The sequence below is a fragment of the Abrus precatorius genome, unplaced genomic scaffold (genome assembly GCF_003935025.1).
Source record: "Abrus precatorius isolate BTA unplaced genomic scaffold, Abrus_2018 Scaffold9, whole genome shotgun sequence".
NCBI classification, from domain to species: domain Eukaryota; kingdom Viridiplantae; phylum Streptophyta; class Magnoliopsida; order Fabales; family Fabaceae; genus Abrus; species Abrus precatorius.
The window spans coordinates 27,126,188-27,146,174 of NW_020874439.1; the positions used below are offsets into that span (position 1 = coordinate 27,126,188).

The 19,987-nt window shown below is 29.6% G+C and overlaps 3 protein-coding genes across 7 annotated transcripts; 2 read left to right on the plus strand and 1 right to left on the minus strand.

Moving 5' to 3' along the window:
- Positions 1 to 1,215: 1,215 nt before the first annotated feature.
- LOC113851359 (E3 ubiquitin-protein ligase AIRP2-like) lies at positions 1,216 to 2,734 on the minus strand. Its single transcript, XM_027481824.1, has 5 exons — positions 2,646 to 2,734; positions 2,221 to 2,389; positions 2,054 to 2,120; positions 1,555 to 1,777; positions 1,216 to 1,426 (listed from the first exon to the last, which is right to left on the minus strand). Exons 1-5 carry the CDS (start codon positions 2,732 to 2,734, stop codon positions 1,216 to 1,218), a joined length of 759 nt encoding a protein of 252 aa, XP_027337625.1.
- Positions 2,735 to 6,012: 3,278 nt separating this feature from the next.
- LOC113849829 lies at positions 6,013 to 10,518 on the plus strand. 5 transcript variants are annotated; one of them, XR_003502147.1, is made up of 11 exons: positions 6,013 to 6,235; positions 6,615 to 6,640; positions 6,876 to 6,960; positions 7,216 to 7,425; positions 8,178 to 8,300; positions 8,382 to 8,439; positions 8,581 to 8,654; positions 9,068 to 9,156; positions 9,238 to 9,310; positions 9,413 to 9,465; positions 9,946 to 10,303. XR_003502147.1 is itself a non-coding variant. In XM_027480023.1 (10 exons), the coding sequence occupies exons 1-9, from the start codon at positions 6,134 to 6,136 to the stop codon at positions 9,305 to 9,307; spliced, it is 837 nt and encodes a 278-aa protein (XP_027335824.1). In that variant the 5' UTR covers positions 6,013 to 6,133; the 3' UTR covers positions 9,308 to 9,310; positions 9,946 to 10,366. The 5 variants fall into 5 exon arrangements, 3 of the variants coding, with proteins under 3 accessions (XP_027335824.1, XP_027335826.1, XP_027335825.1); XR_003502148.1 differs by lacking the exon at positions 9,413 to 9,465 and having other exon boundaries at positions 9,068 to 9,112; XM_027480023.1 differs by lacking the exon at positions 9,413 to 9,465 and having other exon boundaries at positions 9,946 to 10,366.
- Positions 10,519 to 12,208: 1,690 nt separating this feature from the next.
- Positions 12,209 to 17,747, plus strand: LOC113851133 (30S ribosomal protein S21, chloroplastic-like). The gene is made up of 2 exons (XM_027481613.1): positions 12,209 to 12,597; positions 17,627 to 17,747. The coding sequence occupies exons 1-2, from the start codon at positions 12,209 to 12,211 to the stop codon at positions 17,745 to 17,747; spliced, it is 510 nt and encodes a 169-aa protein (XP_027337414.1).
- The last annotated feature ends 2,240 nt before the right edge of the window (positions 17,748 to 19,987 follow it).

Consider the following 19,987-nt stretch of genomic DNA (forward strand, 5'->3'; position numbering starts at 1 on the left):
ATCATCTGTCATAACAAAAGAAAATTTGGATTCATAATAGATTTAGTGCATTAGTTCAAATTACTCTAATACTACAATAACTCATTATCTTAGATAAAAATACATATTTACAAGTTTGTAGACATGTCATGCGTTTAAACAAGCAATTGCATATATCTTTTGTGCCTCATCATCATATAAATTATCAGATAAATATATATTTTTAACTTTAATCCTACTTGTTTTTACCTCAATAAGAATTTTCTTCTTCCTCTCTATGACTAAATAAGGTGTTAATAATGTACATGAAATTTCTATTAAAAACAACTATTCACCTCATTTTCATTCAATATCTTTATAATCACAATCTTTCTTTCATTCCACGATCTTAATCAGAAAAATGATTAAAAGTCAGCAAGATTATATAAGATCTTGATTTTTCTTCTTTGGATCATAGGATCAACAATTCGAATTTTCACTACACATATTTTTAGATCAAATTTTTACAACCTATTTTTTAAAAACATGTTTCCCGGACAGTTTTTGACTTGATTTTAAACTTTTAATCTCTTATTTTCATACAATGACTATTTTTCTAGTTAGGTCACAAAGTTTTCTCTCCATCTTTTCTTTATTTTGAAACAACCTTTGCATTATTGTTATTTCTAGGTTTGGGTTTGGTTTGTGTGATTTCTGTCTATACTATTTCTATATTTATTTTTTCGATTGTTGCTCTACGTTTCAAAACGAGCTACTTTCTCTCTATGTTGATATTCTATTTTATGTGATCTAGGTGTTGCTGCCTATGTTTTTTGTTTATGTTCTTTTTTTCATTGGTTCTATATTACTTTTGAAGTTTTTGCTTGACGGTGTGTTATGACTTAACATTCAACAATATTTTGTGACGGCGCTCTTTTATTATTTCTTATTTGACTTGTATTAGATCTTTAAGTCTGAATCTTGAATATATATTCAGTTAAATTATGTGATTTAAATGTTTTTATTTTGTTTTATATTATTATATATAAAAGCATAATTTTGAATATTCAGTATTATCTTACAATCTTTATTACGCATACGATTTACAATCTTGGACCTCACTTTCTATTCTACGTAAAATTCTAATTTTGCACAGTAGTTGATATACTTCACGAAGAAAGTGTAATAACTGAACTCTAAAAAAAAATAATAATAATTCTTCAATTATTTTTTTCTCGTATGTACATAAATTTTTAATTAAATTAGGTATTCGTAATACATAACGAAAAGAGCATCTGGGATATATTCTGGCAGGTTATTTACAAAGACATAGAGACGCAACATATCTTCTCTGTATAAAGTTTGTATATCAATCACATCGCTACTGCATGTTAGAACCCACAAATCCCCTGACTTTACTCTCTTTAGACTTCCTCGGCAAAATGGACAAGATTCTGATCTTGTGTTCCTGTATCATAAAGTGATAAAAAAAAACATGTATTAATTGCTAAGAATAACCCACTCTTCAATTCTCATATTAACAATGACTAGTAAACTATTACCGGTTAATTGCATAAAAAAGGAGATAGTAATTACCAGTCTTTGTAACAATTTATACACATAGCATGGCAGCAATCAGGCAAAACCATTTTGGTGCAAGATTCTAAGCAAACGCCACACTCATTTTCTCTCTCCAAGTCCAAATCAGAAGGCTTTCCCTTGTCCTCCTCATTCCTATGGATGCGATGCTCTTTATCTTGAGCAATGTCAACATCTACTAAATCCCGGTGAAGCCGCTGGAGAGATGGTAATATAACACCTGCATTTATAAATTAATAATGAAACCAAATAGTTTAGTGCAAAACAATAACAGTAGAACACTACTGATTGGTCCTTACTCCTTTATAAAGAAAAGAAAACAATAATGCTATTTATAGAACAATATAATAGTGTTTAAATCACTAAATTGATTAAATCAACCAATGGGAATAAAGCAAAATGCAATAATATTAGTAGCTCCGGAGCATTCACGTAACCTTCTATGCAGTAACATAGTATTAGTATACTATAAGTGGAAGAAAGGATTAGTACTTACTATAGAAATCCCTTATGGTTGCTTTCCTTCCACAAGAATAAATATCTGACTTCCCATTGGTGTGCACCTAAAAGAGAAAAGGAAAAAAAGGAAAGATCGATAAAAGTTATAAAATTGAGGAAAAAAGCCAATAATTCAGTGCAGAAAAAGAAGGGCAAAGACACTACCTTATACACAACTACCCGGAAAAGATTCAGATGATTTGAAAGTAGACATGAACATGAACATGAGCAATCCATCCATTGAAATAAAAATAGAAAAATGGGTGCCAATTTATTGTAAACTAACTTCATTTGAAGGTAAGCCCCGCCTTTGCCCCTTGGAATAGAAGCTGCCCTGCATACAGTTTCGAATTTAAACCAAAATATTTTATGGTCTTAGCCTAAAAAAATAGTAAATCTTTATTGAAAAAGTATATTTTATATCTTAATCTAATCATCTCAAGTCTCAACCTTTAAGATAAATGTATTCTCAGATTCTTCCTTTGAATCCCAAGCATCACGAGGGCACGTCTCATAGAATGCCAATTACATTAGTTAAAAACCATATTGCCACGACCATAGCAACAGAGAGAGAGAGAGAGAGAACTTACAGCACGTTGGCATGTTGGATGTCAGCTTCAAGTGCCTTGAGGGAGTCTTGGAAAGAGGGTGGTGAATCGAGCATTTGGTAGCGCAACATTTTTCAAAAATGGGAGTATGATCTTTACCGTGGAAAAGGAAGATGAAGTGATTATAGAGAAAGAAAGGGAGAGAATAACAACACAAAAAAGCCATGGAAATTTGTTGGGGTTGACCAAGAACAGGCAGAGAAAAGGTCTTTTGAGTTTTGAAGACGCTTAGTGGCACTTTGTTGACCAGCTCTGCCGTTCCAACATCATATCTCCATCGATCAGAACAGAGTACAATTATCATCATTCATCGATCAGAACAGAGTACAACATATTTTTTGAACTTTGACTTTTGTTTGTTTACGTAGAAAATTTCCAATACCTTTATTGACAGCGAAAAAAATAAAAGAACAATAAGAGCCTTCTTTAAAAAAAATTAAAAAATTCTGTTTCAGAAACTTAAAAGGGTGCAGAAATTAGAAACATAAAATTCCTCACCTTTTATTTTCATCTCTCTTTCAGTATTGGGACGAAAGAGAGGTAATGGATTATTATGTTTCGGTATGAAGAAGGATTAATTCGAAAGATATAATAAATACAAAGGATAGGACAAATGTTTAATATTATTTTATTTTTTATGTTTATAAGATACTTATATATTTATATTATCTATTTTTTAAAATATATATTTTATCTTGTAAAAATATTTGAGTTAAAATTTAACTTTCACCTCTTGTAAGTTAAAATTTATAATAAATATTATTTTAATTAAATAAATACTGAAAATATATGTTAAAAAATATACTATCATATTTTGTATTTCTTACTGTTATCGGAAAAATAACATTTATGCCAGTCAAAATTTTACTCAGTCACCGCAAGGCTTTATTACTTTTTAAGTCAAGTTAATCAGTGTCCTAGCTAAAAAGAAAAAAAAAAATACTAAAAATGATAAAATAGTCATAAAGGTTTATTGTTATCTTTTAAATAAAAAAATAGTTTTAGTTCATTACATTTTTCAAAAAAATTACAAGTTTAAGTAAGATTGAATCATATTTTTGTCAATATTCATCAATTAAAATATCACATTTCATACAAAATTAAAACATTAAATTTTAAGTTTTCAAAATTTTGACTTCACACTCTAAAAGTTTTTAAAGTTTTATAAAATATTTTACTTTTGAAATTTTTTTATCTCAAATTTATCTTAGTTTTTCAATTATTTTACTAAAAAAAGTTTTTGGAATTAATGTAAAAAATAATGAAAGAACTTAATTAATTCACCTTTTATGGGTTACATTAGAAGTATAATAGAATAATTACATAGATAAATTTGTTTGCGTGGATTATTAACTTTAAAAATGTTTTATATAATCAATTATTTGTTATAATGAATTATATGAGATAAGTTTTATGGTTGGATATGTCACGTAAAAAATAATTTGAAGGTAATTTATTTTATTTAAATTTTTAAAAAATGTTTTTATAAAAGGGTACCAAAATATTTTAAACAATTTATTTATAATTAAAATAATTAATTGTTATAAATAAAAATTCATTGACTTCTATATAAACCTTAAAATCTTCCTGGCAACAAAATGCTATTTTCTTTGCTGAAACTATATTAAAGAAATGCTTAAACAGTAATATCAACAATTTATTTTTTTCTCAATCATATTATAAAATAATTGCATCTAAACTTTTTTAATGATGCAAATAAATATCGACTAATAATTAAATTATAAAAATTTAAATAATATTATATTAGAAAATGAATATTTAATATAACAAAGATTAATTACAACGTGAAGAAAAAAATTAACTCTTAAAACAATTTTTTATTTAAAAATATATACTTGCAAAATAAAAAATATATAGAGTTAAATTAAAATTTAATCATACATTTATGGTAAAAATTAAATTTAAGAATAAATTATGTATAAAATGAAATTAATTTTCTTTTTAAATCCAGATAAAAATTAGTGATTAGATTAAAGAAAAGCGGCTTAATAATTTAAATAATATTTTTTAAAAATTAATTACTAAAATAAAGTAAAAAAGAAATTTATTTTCTGTCTGGATAAATTTTTGTCACATAAGCAGTTATTTTTTATTTAAATTAGAGGAAATTATTTTTTATTTTTTATTTAACTATTTCATCTACAAAAGAGATGAAACACTTTACAACTTGACACATGTTATTAGTTTCACACAAAGCAGAGACAAAATATATTAATTTATTTCGTTTAATCTACAGATAAAAAATAAACGACAAAGTGTTCATATATCCTTAAATTCGTCTCAACTGAAAATGAAATTGTATCTAAATTTATTCGTCTTTGTAAGGGACGAAATTAGTATTACCCTGGATATGTGTGCATATCTTTCAGCGATTGTTTAGTGATCCAAATCAAAAAGCAACCTAATTAATGACAGACTTGGATAAAATATAAAAGTAAATAACAAATGGTTAACGAAGTTTATACTTGATTAACATGCTTGTTTATGCCTAGTTATGGCTAATTTTTGTTTTGTTTTGGCCCAGGTTACTGAAAAAAGAAGATTAGATTAATAATTTTGGTTCACTCACTCCTTAAATTATATCGAGAAATAAAGTGATTTGAGAATAAAATTAATTTGCTGCATAATCTATGTTTTACATTTTTTTCTTCCAAATCTAACTTACTTTACGTACAACAGATTTGTAAAGAAAAATTCATGCGGTTGATACAAGTATATCTTACTTTGATAAGTTTTCTTCCATTAAATTTTATCGTCCATAACCCGCAATGATTATTAGTATTACTATATCTAACAAGACTAAAGAAATGCTAACAAAAGCACTATTTATATACTTTCTTGTCTTCTTGTTACGATTTCTTAACTGAGAAATCATTTTAGAGAAATTATAATTTTTATAAAATAGAAGATTAAATGAATAAATAGTAAAGTGAAGAATTTTTATTATAAAAATCTTTAAAGAATAATAACACCCTTATTAAGCTGCACAGTGTACATCACACAAAGAAACACAACACTTCTTTTACACCAGGATACGAGAAAAGTAATGGTACTTTATTAACACTACTTTCGTCTGAAATTAAGACGATAATATATTTCGTCTTTGTTTTATGCGAAACCAATAACACGTCAAATTATTAAGTGTTTCATTTCTTTTTTAGATAAAATAGTTAAATAAAAAATAAAAAATAATTTTATTTAATTTAAATACGAAACAACTGTTTAGATGACAAAAATTTATCTAGACAAAAAGTAATGGTTTTTTTTTTCACTTTATTTTGATAATTAATTTTTAAAAAAATATTATTTAAATCATTAAGCCAAATAAAAGGTTAGCAAGATTCTCTTCTTTACCAAATGCTATGTGCATTGCATCATGGGATGACCCATCATCCAAGCCAAAGCGTTTCAGAATTTTTTTAATCGCAAGTTTGAACAGAGAGTGACAGATGAAAGAGGTCACAGGAATTGCTACTATTTTCGTTTTCTTGATTCTTTGTTTTAAAGAACTCGTCCATGTTTCGTCGTCGCCTCTGTTATATGGAAACCAGGTAATGGCGTGTGACTTCAGATTGGATTTCTAATGAACAAAAATTGCATGGTGTATAACTTCTTATGAGTGTTATTTTTATTTGAGAAGAGCATGAGATTGATTTTCGATACTTAATTAAGAATAATCGATGTTTGGTTTTTGTTGGTGAATGAATTTGCAATAAAATAAATAGCTTCACTATGAAGAATTTCGAGTTTGGATTGTGGAAATTGGAATAATGAGTTTCTAGGGTTCAGTTCAGTGTTAGATTATATAGTTTTTGGTTGATTTAATCAGAGTCTTTATGCTAAGCTTTTATTTCATTTGAGCACTGAGCCTCAATTCTATCGCCAGAATTTATGAAGTTAACACTCGTTTTCTTTCCTCTTTTGCTCCAGGTTTTTGAGAAATCTTCTGCTGGAAGGTATTGAAATGAATTCGCAATTTATTCTTTGTTTTTTAATACTTCATCCAAATATCGAGATGATTTACTTTGATATTTAGCTTTTATTCCCAAACAGATACCTATAGTTTCATTCCTACTTTATAACGAGTATAGAACTTATTCTTTTTTGCTTTTCAGTAGACTTCTTTTTTATACCTTAGTTTGTCGCATGATTCAGTCTCATGCCTGACTAAGCTGTGTTTTTTTATTGTAGAAATCTTAAACAAGAACAAGAACATGCTCATGAAGTGCGTTGCTCAAGGGAGAGAAGTAGGGCAGCTTGGAAAGTGATAGAGGATGTATGAAAAAATTCCTTTGGCAATCATTATGAATTATGACATTGCAGTATAAAGTTAAAATTTGAATCACATCCATGAATATTTGTAGAAACATCAAGCATGTATCATTATGAAATTGGATCAGTGTAAATATCTAGGTTCAGTTAAACTCGTTATAAAATATCAAGTCCCTATTGCAGTTGACACATGGATTTTCAGCATATGCTTCTTTTTTCCTCTCTCTCAATAATACGTTTCTTATATATGTTTTTGTAGTATTTGACACCATTTGTGGAACAAGAAAACTACCAGCTTTCTAGTAAGTGCAGACTTCACCCTGAAAATGATATATTCAGGGATCAGGAAGAACACAAAATTTCCATTGATAGACATGAATGGCAATGTGGATATTGCAAGAAAAGCTTCCGTGAAGAAAAATTTCTTGATCAGCATTTTGATAACAGGCACTACAATCTTCTGAATCTAGTATGTCGATTCTCATCCCTTTCTTATTTTATGTGGAGAACATATACAAACTTTTTCATCTTTTAATTTTATCAGTTATCAGATGAGTTTAGTATTCATAATTGCTTGTCACCCGTCACCCTTTTTTGTATATAGAGCTTAGATATGCTTGCCATTGAGATATTCAAACCCAAAGATTATCTTCTTTTGTTTTTATATCTGGCCAGAATTCTCATATTGAATCAATGTTACCTTACAGCTATTCTGTTTTATATGTCAAATCTCAACATGCTTCTTAGTTCATATTATTTTTCTCTGTTACGGCAATATGTGATCCTTTATTATTAAGCCTTAATCAAGCTTCTCTTTTAGGTTATCATTCATACCTTGTTCCTGTTAACTTCAAACATTTTTGTTATTTTTAAATACATGTTAGGTCAATATCCAAGATATACTGATATAGATACCCTTACACATGAAGCTAATCTGATTTTGCACAATTCAATCAGTTTTGCCCTACATGTCTCCCCACTAATTTTCCTTAAAATTCCCTTGGAATGCATAATTTTCTGTATGGCCTGAGAATAAGTTAAAATTATTAGTTGGCTTTCAACAACATGAGGAAATAAAAAATTGGCTAATCTGAGTATTAATCAGATTGGAGGTTTCAATGAGTTTGAGTCTTACTTTAATTTTACTTGCAATTCTACTTGATGTTTTAGTATTAATCAGAAAATGTTGTTTCTGTTACTTGGTGGATTCATTTAATATAGAGTCATGGAAAGTGCTTGGCTGATTTATGTGGAGCATTGCATTGTGATGCTGTGATGAATTCCAAGTCCTCTAGAAGCAAGTGTAATCCAGCAGCTGCTGCAAGAAACCGTCACCTATGTGAGGTTGCTTTCATTTTTTATTTGCTTTCACTGATCATTGTACTCTCACCTATTCTTCCTAATCCATCTGCTCTCTTTGTACAGAGCCTTGCTGATAGTTGTTTTCCTATAACTGAGGGTCCATCAGCCGGCCGTCTTCATGGTATACTACTATACTTATATTTTCTTAACAATTTTCTACTTATGATGTTTCTTGTCACTTTTCTTCAATTTTCTTTTTTTATATATATATTTTGGTCTTTTTTGATTTGTTTCTTATGGTGATTTCCCGAAATGCTGGTAGAATTGTTTCTGCACCAATTTTGTGATGCTCACACTTGCTCAGGGAAACATAAACCCTTCTCTAGAGGAGGCAAGGTGAAGCCTGATTATCTTATTAGACTAATTTATTATCAATATACCTTTTAATAGAACTCTGTCATTGCTAACTCTAGTAGTAGATGCAAATCTATACTTCCACTCAATAGATGATCTGTGTTGGGAGGTTTCTAGCCTTGTTCTATTTCACAAAGTCCCTCCTTAAAAAGCTTTATTGACATTTCGCTTATGCTTGCTTTTTTGGCTGGCTCAAATTACCATTTACGGTCAAACTTGCAGTTATGTTTCCTTTTCTATGGGGAAGTTTTTGAAACTTTTAGGCATTAGCCTTTTGTCTTCTCAATTCATTATGCGACAATTTCTTAAGATTTTTGTACATTATAACTTATTACCACAGTTAATACTTAAGAATAGAGCTGCTATTTATCAATCCTGATATTTTGCCTCTGCAGGATCAAAAAAGTTTCTTCCGCCTGGCTGCTGGAGCATTGATCTTGGTGCTACTTCCAGTGTTTTATCTCTTTCTTTATTTGATACAGAGGTACTATTTCTATATTATTAAATGCAATTTAACCAGTCAGGTTTTTCACCAATATTCATAATGCTATTTGGCAAGTTGCAGTGATATGAAAAGTCGAACTCAAGAGCTTCGTCGCATCTCAAAAACTAGATGGAAAGCAAAACCTTCATGATTGGTAATGTTTCTCTTTTAAATGGCATACCTTCGTAATTAAATGACAATGGGTTGCAATGACAACAAAATTTCCATTAATTAAAAATTAACTAATATCATGTAGGTTGTCTATTAATTCTGATGATTCTGTTGTTGCAGCCCTTTTTCTCATTTGGCTTAAATGTACTGTTTATTATCTTTCTGCTGTGTGCGTGTGTATACGTTGTGCAGTTGGCAAAGCATTACCTTAGTAAACGAGGAACAAATCTCTGTGTTGCATTTTTTTTTAATTTACCACAACTTTATTTTTGTTATTACTAATCCATCTAAACATGTTTATGTCCGTGCACATTTTATGGAGGCTTTGTTTTCTTTACTGAGCAATATTCAATGTCTTAATGAATTGTTCACTTCAACTATATATATTCTCAACTGCAATTTTGAGCCATAGCTGTTTGGCATCAGTTCTCCAATGTATTTGTCAACATCTAGTTCTATTGGATCTCATTTATTTCAGAAGTGTTTCTCTTTTCCCTACATCTTCTGTCAACAACATATGGTGGGCCGTGTCTCAAAGATTCTCCATTGAATTGCTTTTGTTTCTACTTATGCAAGACTTTTTACTTTCTTGTATGTGGAACTCGTTTATTACTACAGGTTAGAATGTTGCAATCATCATCTAAGACCGGAGGATATACTGCATAATGTCAATTTTGGTCTTCCTCTCAGAAGATTTCTTTTTGCGTCGTCAGTGTCAATGAAGGAATTGTGTGAAAGCGAAGGAAATCAAAATTTGTACTGGGGTAAACTTCCCTGAGGTGCTTTATTGATGAAGGGCAGCAAAACATTATTTGAAGATCATAGATCTTTTGTCCAAAAGAGGATATTACCAGAGCAAATTTATGTGATCATTCGTCTTCAGTCTTACAAACCTCATTCAACTAACAAAGCAACTAGATCCAAGGCCATATTCATAGAAGTTGTTCTTCTTATAGCCAAAATAGTGTTTGCATTCGTAACCACTCTTTCGTTAACTGCTGATTTCGTAATGAATGCAATTCGCATCATAAAGCATTCTTGAAGGCAAATTCATAGAATTCCAGTCTCAGAATGCAGTGACAATTCCCATCCCCTGGTCTAGAATTTTGTGTCCTTTTTTCAGTCTTTCTTATAATTTAATTAATGAAATAAATTTTTTTAAAAAAATTGAGCTGGGTTTGTCGGTAATACTAACAAGAAAAAAAGACATCATTATATATTTACCGTGTAAAAATGTTGCAATTTTACACAATAATAAATGAATTTAATTTTACACTATCATCCAATCATGTATTAGTAAGAATCATTTATTTCTATAATAATTAATGTAAAAAGTATATATGTGATGTATTTTAATTCTATAATAGTGTACAAGTTTTTACACTTACAATACATGAAAATTAAAATCAATAAATTTTCATTAAAAAGTTGGTCAGATTATTTCTTTTGGGTCTATTTGTATGAGTGACAAAAATTAAAAATAAATAAGGTGAAAAATAAGTAGAAATAAAATAAAATTGTAGTGTTTGAATTTTTTTTTCTTCCATTTGTTTGAATGGGTAAGAAAAGAGTCTGAATAAAATAAGTAAATTGTATTAAAAAATATGTATAATCATTATAAAAAATTGTAAAAAATTTAACATCCTTACAATTATATTTTTAATTAAATTATTTTAAAATTTATATTATACAATAATTATTTAATAATATAAATAAATAAATTTTAAACTACATTCAACTTTTTTCAATTTGGAGGAATTTTTTTTTTTTTTAATGAATCCGGTACTTAAAAATCACATACAACTCCTCTTTTTTTTTTAAAAAAAAAAAAAAAACCTCTTGTAATTCTCTCTCTCTCAAGTTCACCGATCTAAACAATGGCTTACATTGTAGCAGGCGGAATAATTTAGAATTGATTGAATTAAATTTGTCGTCGGGGCAATCAACCCTTCTATCTAATCAACTTTCTTAATTGGCTTGGTTCAAAATGTACATCAGAACTAACTTAATTTAAATTAGTTAAAATTGAGATATTTTTTATTAGATTCATTTAACATATAAATAATCGTCTTTGCACATTATATTAAATACAAACCTAAACAGTTTATCGATATTATATAATAAAATTAATTGTTAATCCTATAATTAGAGCTTATTATTTAAAATAATATTTATTAAAATTACTTTTTTTTAGTTTGTCACATGTATATTTTAAGATTAAAATTAATTAAGAATGATGTCTGAATTACATTTTTTTTTTAGTTTTTACATATTTTTTAATTTTGTTTTAAATTTTACATATCAAAATTGTTATTTAATTTTTCTTTGTTACCTTATATAAATTTATATTTATAAAAAATATTATTATCTTATATAAATTTTTAAATTTCCTATAAATATCTATTTATATTTTAATGTTTCATATATGTAAAAAAAATTTATTTCGTTATTAAATTATATATATATATATATATATATATATATATATTTTGAAATACATGTGTATTGCATGAGTGAACCAGTATATGTATAAATTTAAGCTATAAAATTATATTTTCCTTTATGTTTAATCAGAAAGTTATTAAATAAGTATAAATAATATATATGATTTTAGTTTGATTTGAATTTAATTGATCATAAAATTTAAATTAGTACACTACAAAGAAAATGTTTGCTTCCCTATTTTATAATTTTTTTTTCTAGATTGGCTTAGTTTTATATCCCATACAAGAATTTTAAAACTTTTCCTTTTTTCTTTGGTCATTGAATTTTAAAACTTTTCTAAAACAATGGTTACTTGAATTACAGTGAGAGCCCAACCAGGTCCAATCGGACAAAATCACTTACACTTGGCTGAGTTGGCTCATGCCCCCAGTCCGAAATGGCCGTCTCTACAATATTCCTCTCTTTGACGTTACCATGCTCACACCTCCGTCTTCCCAAGACCTCATCACGGACACGGTGGTCTTCGGCGGTGACCGCTGCAGCCTCAGCACCCTTACGTGCAACGGCAAGCAACAGCGATGCTTCAATGATTGGCATGCTGTACCCTGCACTGGCCTATTCAACCATACTTTACTTCAAGTCAACATACAACGTCCAGATCGTCGTGCACGATGACGAGCCCGAAGACAAACTCATCAACCGCTTCAGAAAGGAGGTCCTCAAGGCCGGTGTTCTTCAGGAGTGCCGACGCAGACGGTTCTTCGAGAACAAGCACGACAAGATCAAGAGAAAAACCCGCGAAGCTTCTAGAAGGAATCGAAAAAGGTTTTTTTTTTAAACCTTTGGCCTCCACTTATTTTTTTTAAACTTAAAAGTATACATTGATGCATATAATTAATATTCATTTCCGAATTAAGGTCTCTTTGGAATAACAACTTATTATTTTTAGATTATTTCACTGAGCTTTTTGTGCAGCTTATTTTCATGAGTTGTTTTGAGTTTATCCCGATAAATTTATGATATTATTTAAAAAAAATTATTGAAAAAAAAACTACTCGAACGTTATTTAACATTTGTATAAAGACTGCTCAACGTAAATTTTTTAAATGCAAGAATCGGTATATAAAGGAATGTCACTCATGCATTTTAATCTCAAGAAATCCTAAAAAGCCATGAATGGCACTGTGAAAGAAAGCTTGTAGAATAGATACAAGGAGAAATGAAGAAGATGATGAAAAATAGTATTTTTCTTAATCGAGAAAGTAATGAATGAATATACAAGTTGTTATATATAATTACAAACTATTTTTTTTAACAACTAATAGTTATAACTGAAATCTATATGCTAAGATCCCCCTTCAAGCTAACCGTTCCCTAACAATGTGGCAATCAATATCGATATATTTGATTCTTTCGTGGAAGATAGGATTCACGGCTATGTGAAGAGCAGGATGATTGTTACAAAACATGTTGTCAAAAATTAATATGAAAATCTTGGAGTAAGAAAGTAAGTTATTGTAATTCACATGTGGTACTAGCAAGAGCACGATATTCAGCTTCAGAAGAACTATGAGACACATTTGCCTATTTTTATGATTTCCATGAAATCAGAGAGGAACCACGATAAACTAAATAACTAGTAATTGATTTGCGTGTGTCAATACATTCAACCCAGTCTGAATCACTAAAAGCTTTTAGTTGAAGTATGTTTTTTGATGAGAAATGAATTTCTTAGCCTAGAGCAGTTTTAAGGTAGCACAGAATTCTAGAAGCCGCTTGCTGATGTGCAGATGTGGGATGAGACACAAATTGACTAAGATGTACTGCAAAAGTAATGTCTGGTCGAGTGTTAGTGAGATAGATTAATCGCCTAATGGGTCTTCGAAAAGAAAAAGATTCTGTATCAGATAATGGAAGACCAGATGTTTGATGTAGCTGTGTACAATAATCAATTGGTGTAGAAGTCGGTTTGTAGCCTAGCATGCCAGCATCATTAAGAATATTCAAAGTGTATTTTCTTTGACATATATTAATACCAGATTGGCTTCAAGCAATTTCAAAACCAAGAAAGAATTTTAAATCTCCAAGGTCTTTTATGCGAAAAACAATATCCAACATTTTGGTGATATGAGATATTTCAGAAATGTCATTTCCAGACAAAACAATGTCATCAACATATACTAGTACAACAATAAAAAAATTTTCTTTATGTTTGGTGAACAATGAATAATCAAAAACAGATTGCTTATAGCCATGTGACATGAAAAAAGTAGATAATCGAGCATACCACTGCCTACTAGCTTGTTTTAAGCCATAGAGAGATCTTTGAAGTTTGCACCCTTGGCCAGGTTTAGATGATTTCATTCTTGGAGGAAGTACCATATAAACTTCCTCATTAAGATTACCATGTAGAAAGGCATTGTTGACATCAAGTTGTTTGAGATGCTAATTGTTTACAGTAGCAAGAGCTAAAAGTAGTTTGATTGTAGTAATCTTTGCAACTTAGAAAAATGTGTCCAAATAGTCTTGTCCCTCAATTTGAGTATAACCTTTACCAACTAGTCGTGGCTTATATCTTTCAATGCTTCCATCAGCATGGTGTATGATTTTATAGACCCACCTAGCTTATAGCAGTCTTATGAGGATCCAATGTTCATGTTTAAAAGCCTTAGTGTAGGATATTGGTTCAATTTGTGAAGAGATAGACATAATAAAACTGTGGTATGAAGGAGACAATCTATCATATGATAAAGTTGAGGATAAAGGATACCGAATACCTGAATGATAAGAAGTGACAGTTGATGCAAATTTAGTTTGAAATTCATTGTACTTTCTTGGTCTATACCTTGGTCGATCAGATCTGCGAAGCTGAGATTGTCCTTCATTGAAGGATGAAGTATCAATTGATGCATTAATTTGTGTATCATTGAGAATACTCTCACGAGAAGATGAAGAGGGAACAATTGAATGTGACTCAGAAAAATTATGTGTCTCAGAAAGAGGAGGATATGAATCATCAATATGAATTATTATAGGAGGGTGTGAAAAAGAGGGAGGATTATCCGTGACAGAAATAGCATCAAGATAAGGGAAACAATCTTCGTAAAAAATGACATTTCTTGATATTTCAATAGCTCAAATTTTAAGGTTAAAGGTTACATAATCCTTTTTGTGGGGTTTGAAGCCGAGAAAAACACATGGTAAAACTCTTGGATCAAGTTTCTTTCTATTAGTTGTAAGAGTACTTGTGTAACAAAGACACCCAAAGACACGAAGCAAGGTAATGTCGTAAGGGATAGTGTATAATTTCTGATATGGAGAAAAATTATCAAGAAAAGGTGTAGGCAAATAATTAATGAGATTCGCAGCATAGAGAAGAGCATATGACCAAAAAATAGGTGGTAAATGGGATTGAAATAGAAGAGCTTGAGTTACATTTAACAAATGTTGGTATTTCCTCTCTACAATTCCATTCTGCTAAGGTGTTTCAACACAAGAAGTTTAGTGCACTATACCAGTAGTAGCATAAAATTAGGTCATAATAAATTTTGTTCCGTGATCAGATCTTATAGTTTTAACTTTGGTTTCAAATTGCCTTTCAACAAAAAGATCAAATTTTTGTAATTGAGTTTGTGTCTTAGCTTTAGAAACCATAGGAAAAACCCATACAAATCTTGAATATCTATAATGGTTAAGAAATATTTGACCATGTAGAGGTGTAACTGAAGAAGGCCCTCAAATATCTACATGCAATAAAGATAGAACAGTAAAAACACGAGAGGTACTCAAAGGAAATGTCAATTTTCTTTGCTTAGCCTTATGGCATGTATCACATATAAAGTTTGAATCAGAAAACAAAATGGGATAATGTTGTTTCATGAGACGCAACCTTTCTTAAGAGGGTTGACCTAATCTATAGTGCCATAAGTCTAATCATTTTTTCACAGGGAAGAGTAGAATTAGAAGTAGCAATCATAGAACTGACCCTAAAAACTTTACTTGACCGTTTCTTCAATTTGTAATAGTCCATCTTTTGCATCAACTATACCAATCATCTTCTGGTTGGCTATTTCTTGAATCAAGCATTTATCAGCAAAGAAAGTCAATTTACAATTAAGTGAAAAAACAAGTTTGGAGATAGAAATCAAGTTAAAAGTAAAATTTGGCAAATATAGGACATTGGCGAGTGTAAGGGAATTAATGAGTGGCACCTGAATCAAGGATCCATGTGACCTGATCATGCTTGTTGATAGTGCAAATCAAAGGTAAATCATTACCTATAGTGCCATGATCATTAGATGGTAAGATTGTACCAAGTTGGTTTATGTGAGAAATGTTGCTTGAAGTTGAAACTCCATGATTTGTCTGTTGTTGAAGCAAATTCATCAAGGCCTCATATTGTTGAGTTGTGAGCTTCATATCTTTTACAATACAATCATGTATTTGTTTATCATTGTTTTCTGTATTGTTTCCATCTGCGACAGTACTATTCACTGATTTATAAAATCTATGACAGGGTGGATAACCGTATTTCTTGTAACATTCTTCAATAGTGTGACCATTTATTCCACAGTGAGTACAAGCTTTAATAATTCTTTCCACAGTATTACCTCTTCCATAAGAGTTGCGACCTCCTCTTCCTCCCCTATTAATCAAGAGATTAGGAGGGTATCCATTTTTCTTAAAACAATTATCTATCGTGTGGTTAGCTCTCTTGCAGTAACTACAAGAAATATTAGATCCAGAAATTGTGCTAGTAGCATTGATTAAACTCATATCTCCAATCAAATTGGAGTTAAGAAATTGACATTCTTGCTTAACTGCATATGAAAATACCTTAGTAATGGGTGGCAAAGGATCCATCATTAAGATATTAGACCTCACAGTACTATATTGTTCATTCAATCTTTTTAAAAATTGCATAAACGATCTTGCTTTTTTCTTTCCATTATACTAGTAAGAGCATCACAGGAGCATTTATAAACACATGTACACACAGGATGAGGTCTTTAACTTTCTAATTCATTCCAAATCACACGCAATTTTGTGAAATAATCGGTAATAGAAGTATCACCTTGTTTAATAGAAGCCATATCTTGTTGTAATCTTGAAATTCGCAGCAAATCTCCTTGTGAGTAGCGTGATTTCAACTCCTTTCAAATATCAAGAGCATTATCCATCCACAATATGCTTTGTTGAATTGAAGGTGATACAGAATGCACTAGCCATGATACAACCATATTATTACATCTTTTCCATGCTAAGTGAAGAACATGGTCAGATGCTGGTCTTTGAAACGATCCATCAACAAATTCAATTTTGTTTTTCGAGCTCAACGCAGTGAGCATAGATTTACTCCATGAATTGTAGTTCGTGGGATTAAGAACTGGTGAAACAAGATATGTTGCAGGATTTTCACTAGGATGCAGATAATGGGGGCTGTGAACATTTAAGGATTGATCTTTCCCTGAACTCATGTTTGGGGAGAAGAAGAAAACAAATCAAAAACGAAATTAGCAAAAACTGATAATATGAGTTGCGCAACAAAGCTCTTCAGATAACATCAAAAAATCGTAAAAAGTCATGAATGACACTGTGAAAGAAAGCAAGCTCGGAGAATAGACACAAAAAAAAAATGAAGAAGATGATGAAAAATAGTATTTTTCTTAATCGAAAAAGTAATGAATGAATATACAAGTTGTTATATATAATTACAAACTATTTTTTTTAACAACTAACTGACTTACAGTTATAACTAAATAACTGAAATCTATATGCTAAGATAATCTATTTTAAATAAATATATAAAGTATATCTATATGTTTCTTGAGTTGTATTGATTATGTGATGTCAGGAAGCCACGATCAAGAGCTTTGGCTGAGAAGAAACTGGAATCTGTTGCAAAGAAAAAGGATGATGAAGATGATGATATTGATAACTGGGAACTTCCAGATGTAGATATTCCGTATTTATGAAGTTCAAACTCAGACACAAAACAAACAGGCATAAAATGACTCTCTTCTAACTTCAATGACAAATCCCTCCGGCTGAGGTAATTTCTGTGTAGTATAATTATTACTTCGATTACATTCTTCAAGGAAAGAGGGAACGTTGCTTAATTATATTTTAACTGATTATGCAGGCCTTCCTTGTCTCTTTTTAATGTATGCGTAAATGCTGCTTATTGTAAAGCCATTTTTGAGTTTTTGTGGAGATTTTCTTCTACGTTAGCAATTCAAGGTTTCCTCTTGAAGATTAAATTTCACATTGATTTTTATTGGTTCTGCTAATTGTTCTGAACGTAAGGGGTAGATGCTATCAAAGGGGAATCTTCTTGTTTTATATCCATTCTTCAAGCTTCAAGGTAGCATCCACGTTCGTTGTTATGGTAGAAATTACTAGCAGATTGCATATTCTTCAGATACATTAAGGCGGTATACTAAACGGTCACTAAGAGGGTGGCACTACCTAGTGGTTACACCCTGAAAAATTATGAATAAACTCTTAAATCTTTTATTGCATATTTTGGCAACACATTAGTCCATGAACATGTAAAATTTTTACCTTGGTGTTAGTCATATTAGTTGTTAGACATTGGATATAAGGACTAATATAGTTAACATTTATCGATTTTAGGGATCTTGATAAAGTTTTTGCATTTTTAACAACAAATGTGGCTGTTACTAAATTTCATAAAATCGATGTTGAAAGTGTATTTGGCAACCAGAGTGTCTCCTCATTTGAGAGGAATCAAGGTGGTGAACCAAATGGGAAGAGAGGCAAGGAGCCAAAATGCAAAGAATGCAACTCCATATAATTTGATGATCAGAACTAGTGAGTGCATTTATAGAAGGGAGATGGGCATGGGCATGGGCATGGGCACGAGTCAATACTTTTTGTTCTAAATTTTAGGATAATCATTTATCAACCTCAATATTATAAATGAAAGTCTACAATTGAAACATTCACGAAGCTACTCTGTCTCTAGTAAATTTTAAGATTAAAATTGATTGAAAATTGTGTTAATTATGCTTTCTTTTATTAAATAATTTTACTTTTTATTCACATTTTTATTAATTTTGTTCAAAATTTTGAAGATTAATGTTATTTAATTTTTTATTTATCTTACATAATTTTTAAAATTTTTCATGAATATCTATTTTTATATTATCAAAATTATCTTAATTTTATTAAATATTTATTATTTTAATATATAATATTCATAGTTATATAGTTAAGTTAACAATTTTAAAAGAAAGTTATTGTTTAAAATAATTGTATCACTATATATATAATTATTATAAAAATATAAATTTTTGTTCTTTAATTATTAAATTATATATACATATATATATAGATATATATATATATATATATATATATTAATATAAAATATTTGTACATTGTAACAACTACTTAAATGGTTTTTTGAGAATGGACAGTATATATTGTCATTTATTAATTTCTATTTCTCTGTTTAAGAAAATGAGGACAATTTTGTCAAATGAATATTTTTATAAAATATTAGTTGGAGAACACAAGTTATATGCTCACTAAAGTGTAGTGTTTCTTTATTTCGTTTTTTTTTTCTCAGGAAAGTGTAGTGCTTCTGATAACGAAATTTAGCACTTGGTTTGATTAAATTTGAGCACAGGTCGTAGACAAGTCCAAGAAAGCTTTGCGGTCTTTATTAGCACAATAATAAAGCATTTGTCTTATTTTCAATACGACAGAAATTCTCTGGTAGGCTAGGTGCCTCCCATGACTAAGGTGAAGCATACCTAGAATATGTTTGATTTTCATTTTGAAAACAGTTTTTAGTTTTAAAAAATAAAATATAGTATATTTTCATGCTCCTAGTTTTTTTTTATAGCATTCATAATCGTGTAAAATTACGTTTTGTAGGGTTAAAATGGATCGATGTTTGAGGCTTGATATTCTGAAAGAGAAATTAACTGAAAAGAGAAATTAAATTGCAGAGTTAAAGAAGAAAACTTGGATGGTGTTTTATAGGTGCGATTTGTATAACTATTAATTAAAATTAATATTATTTTAGAAAAACAATTGTATTTAATGTTATTATAAATTATTAAGGTAAAACTCTAAAATTGATTAACAAATAATGCCAACATTTTCTAAGCAGTTGTACTTAAGTATTATCCTTCAGCAAAATTAAATGGATTTAATTAAATACATAAGAAATCTGGGTTTGGAT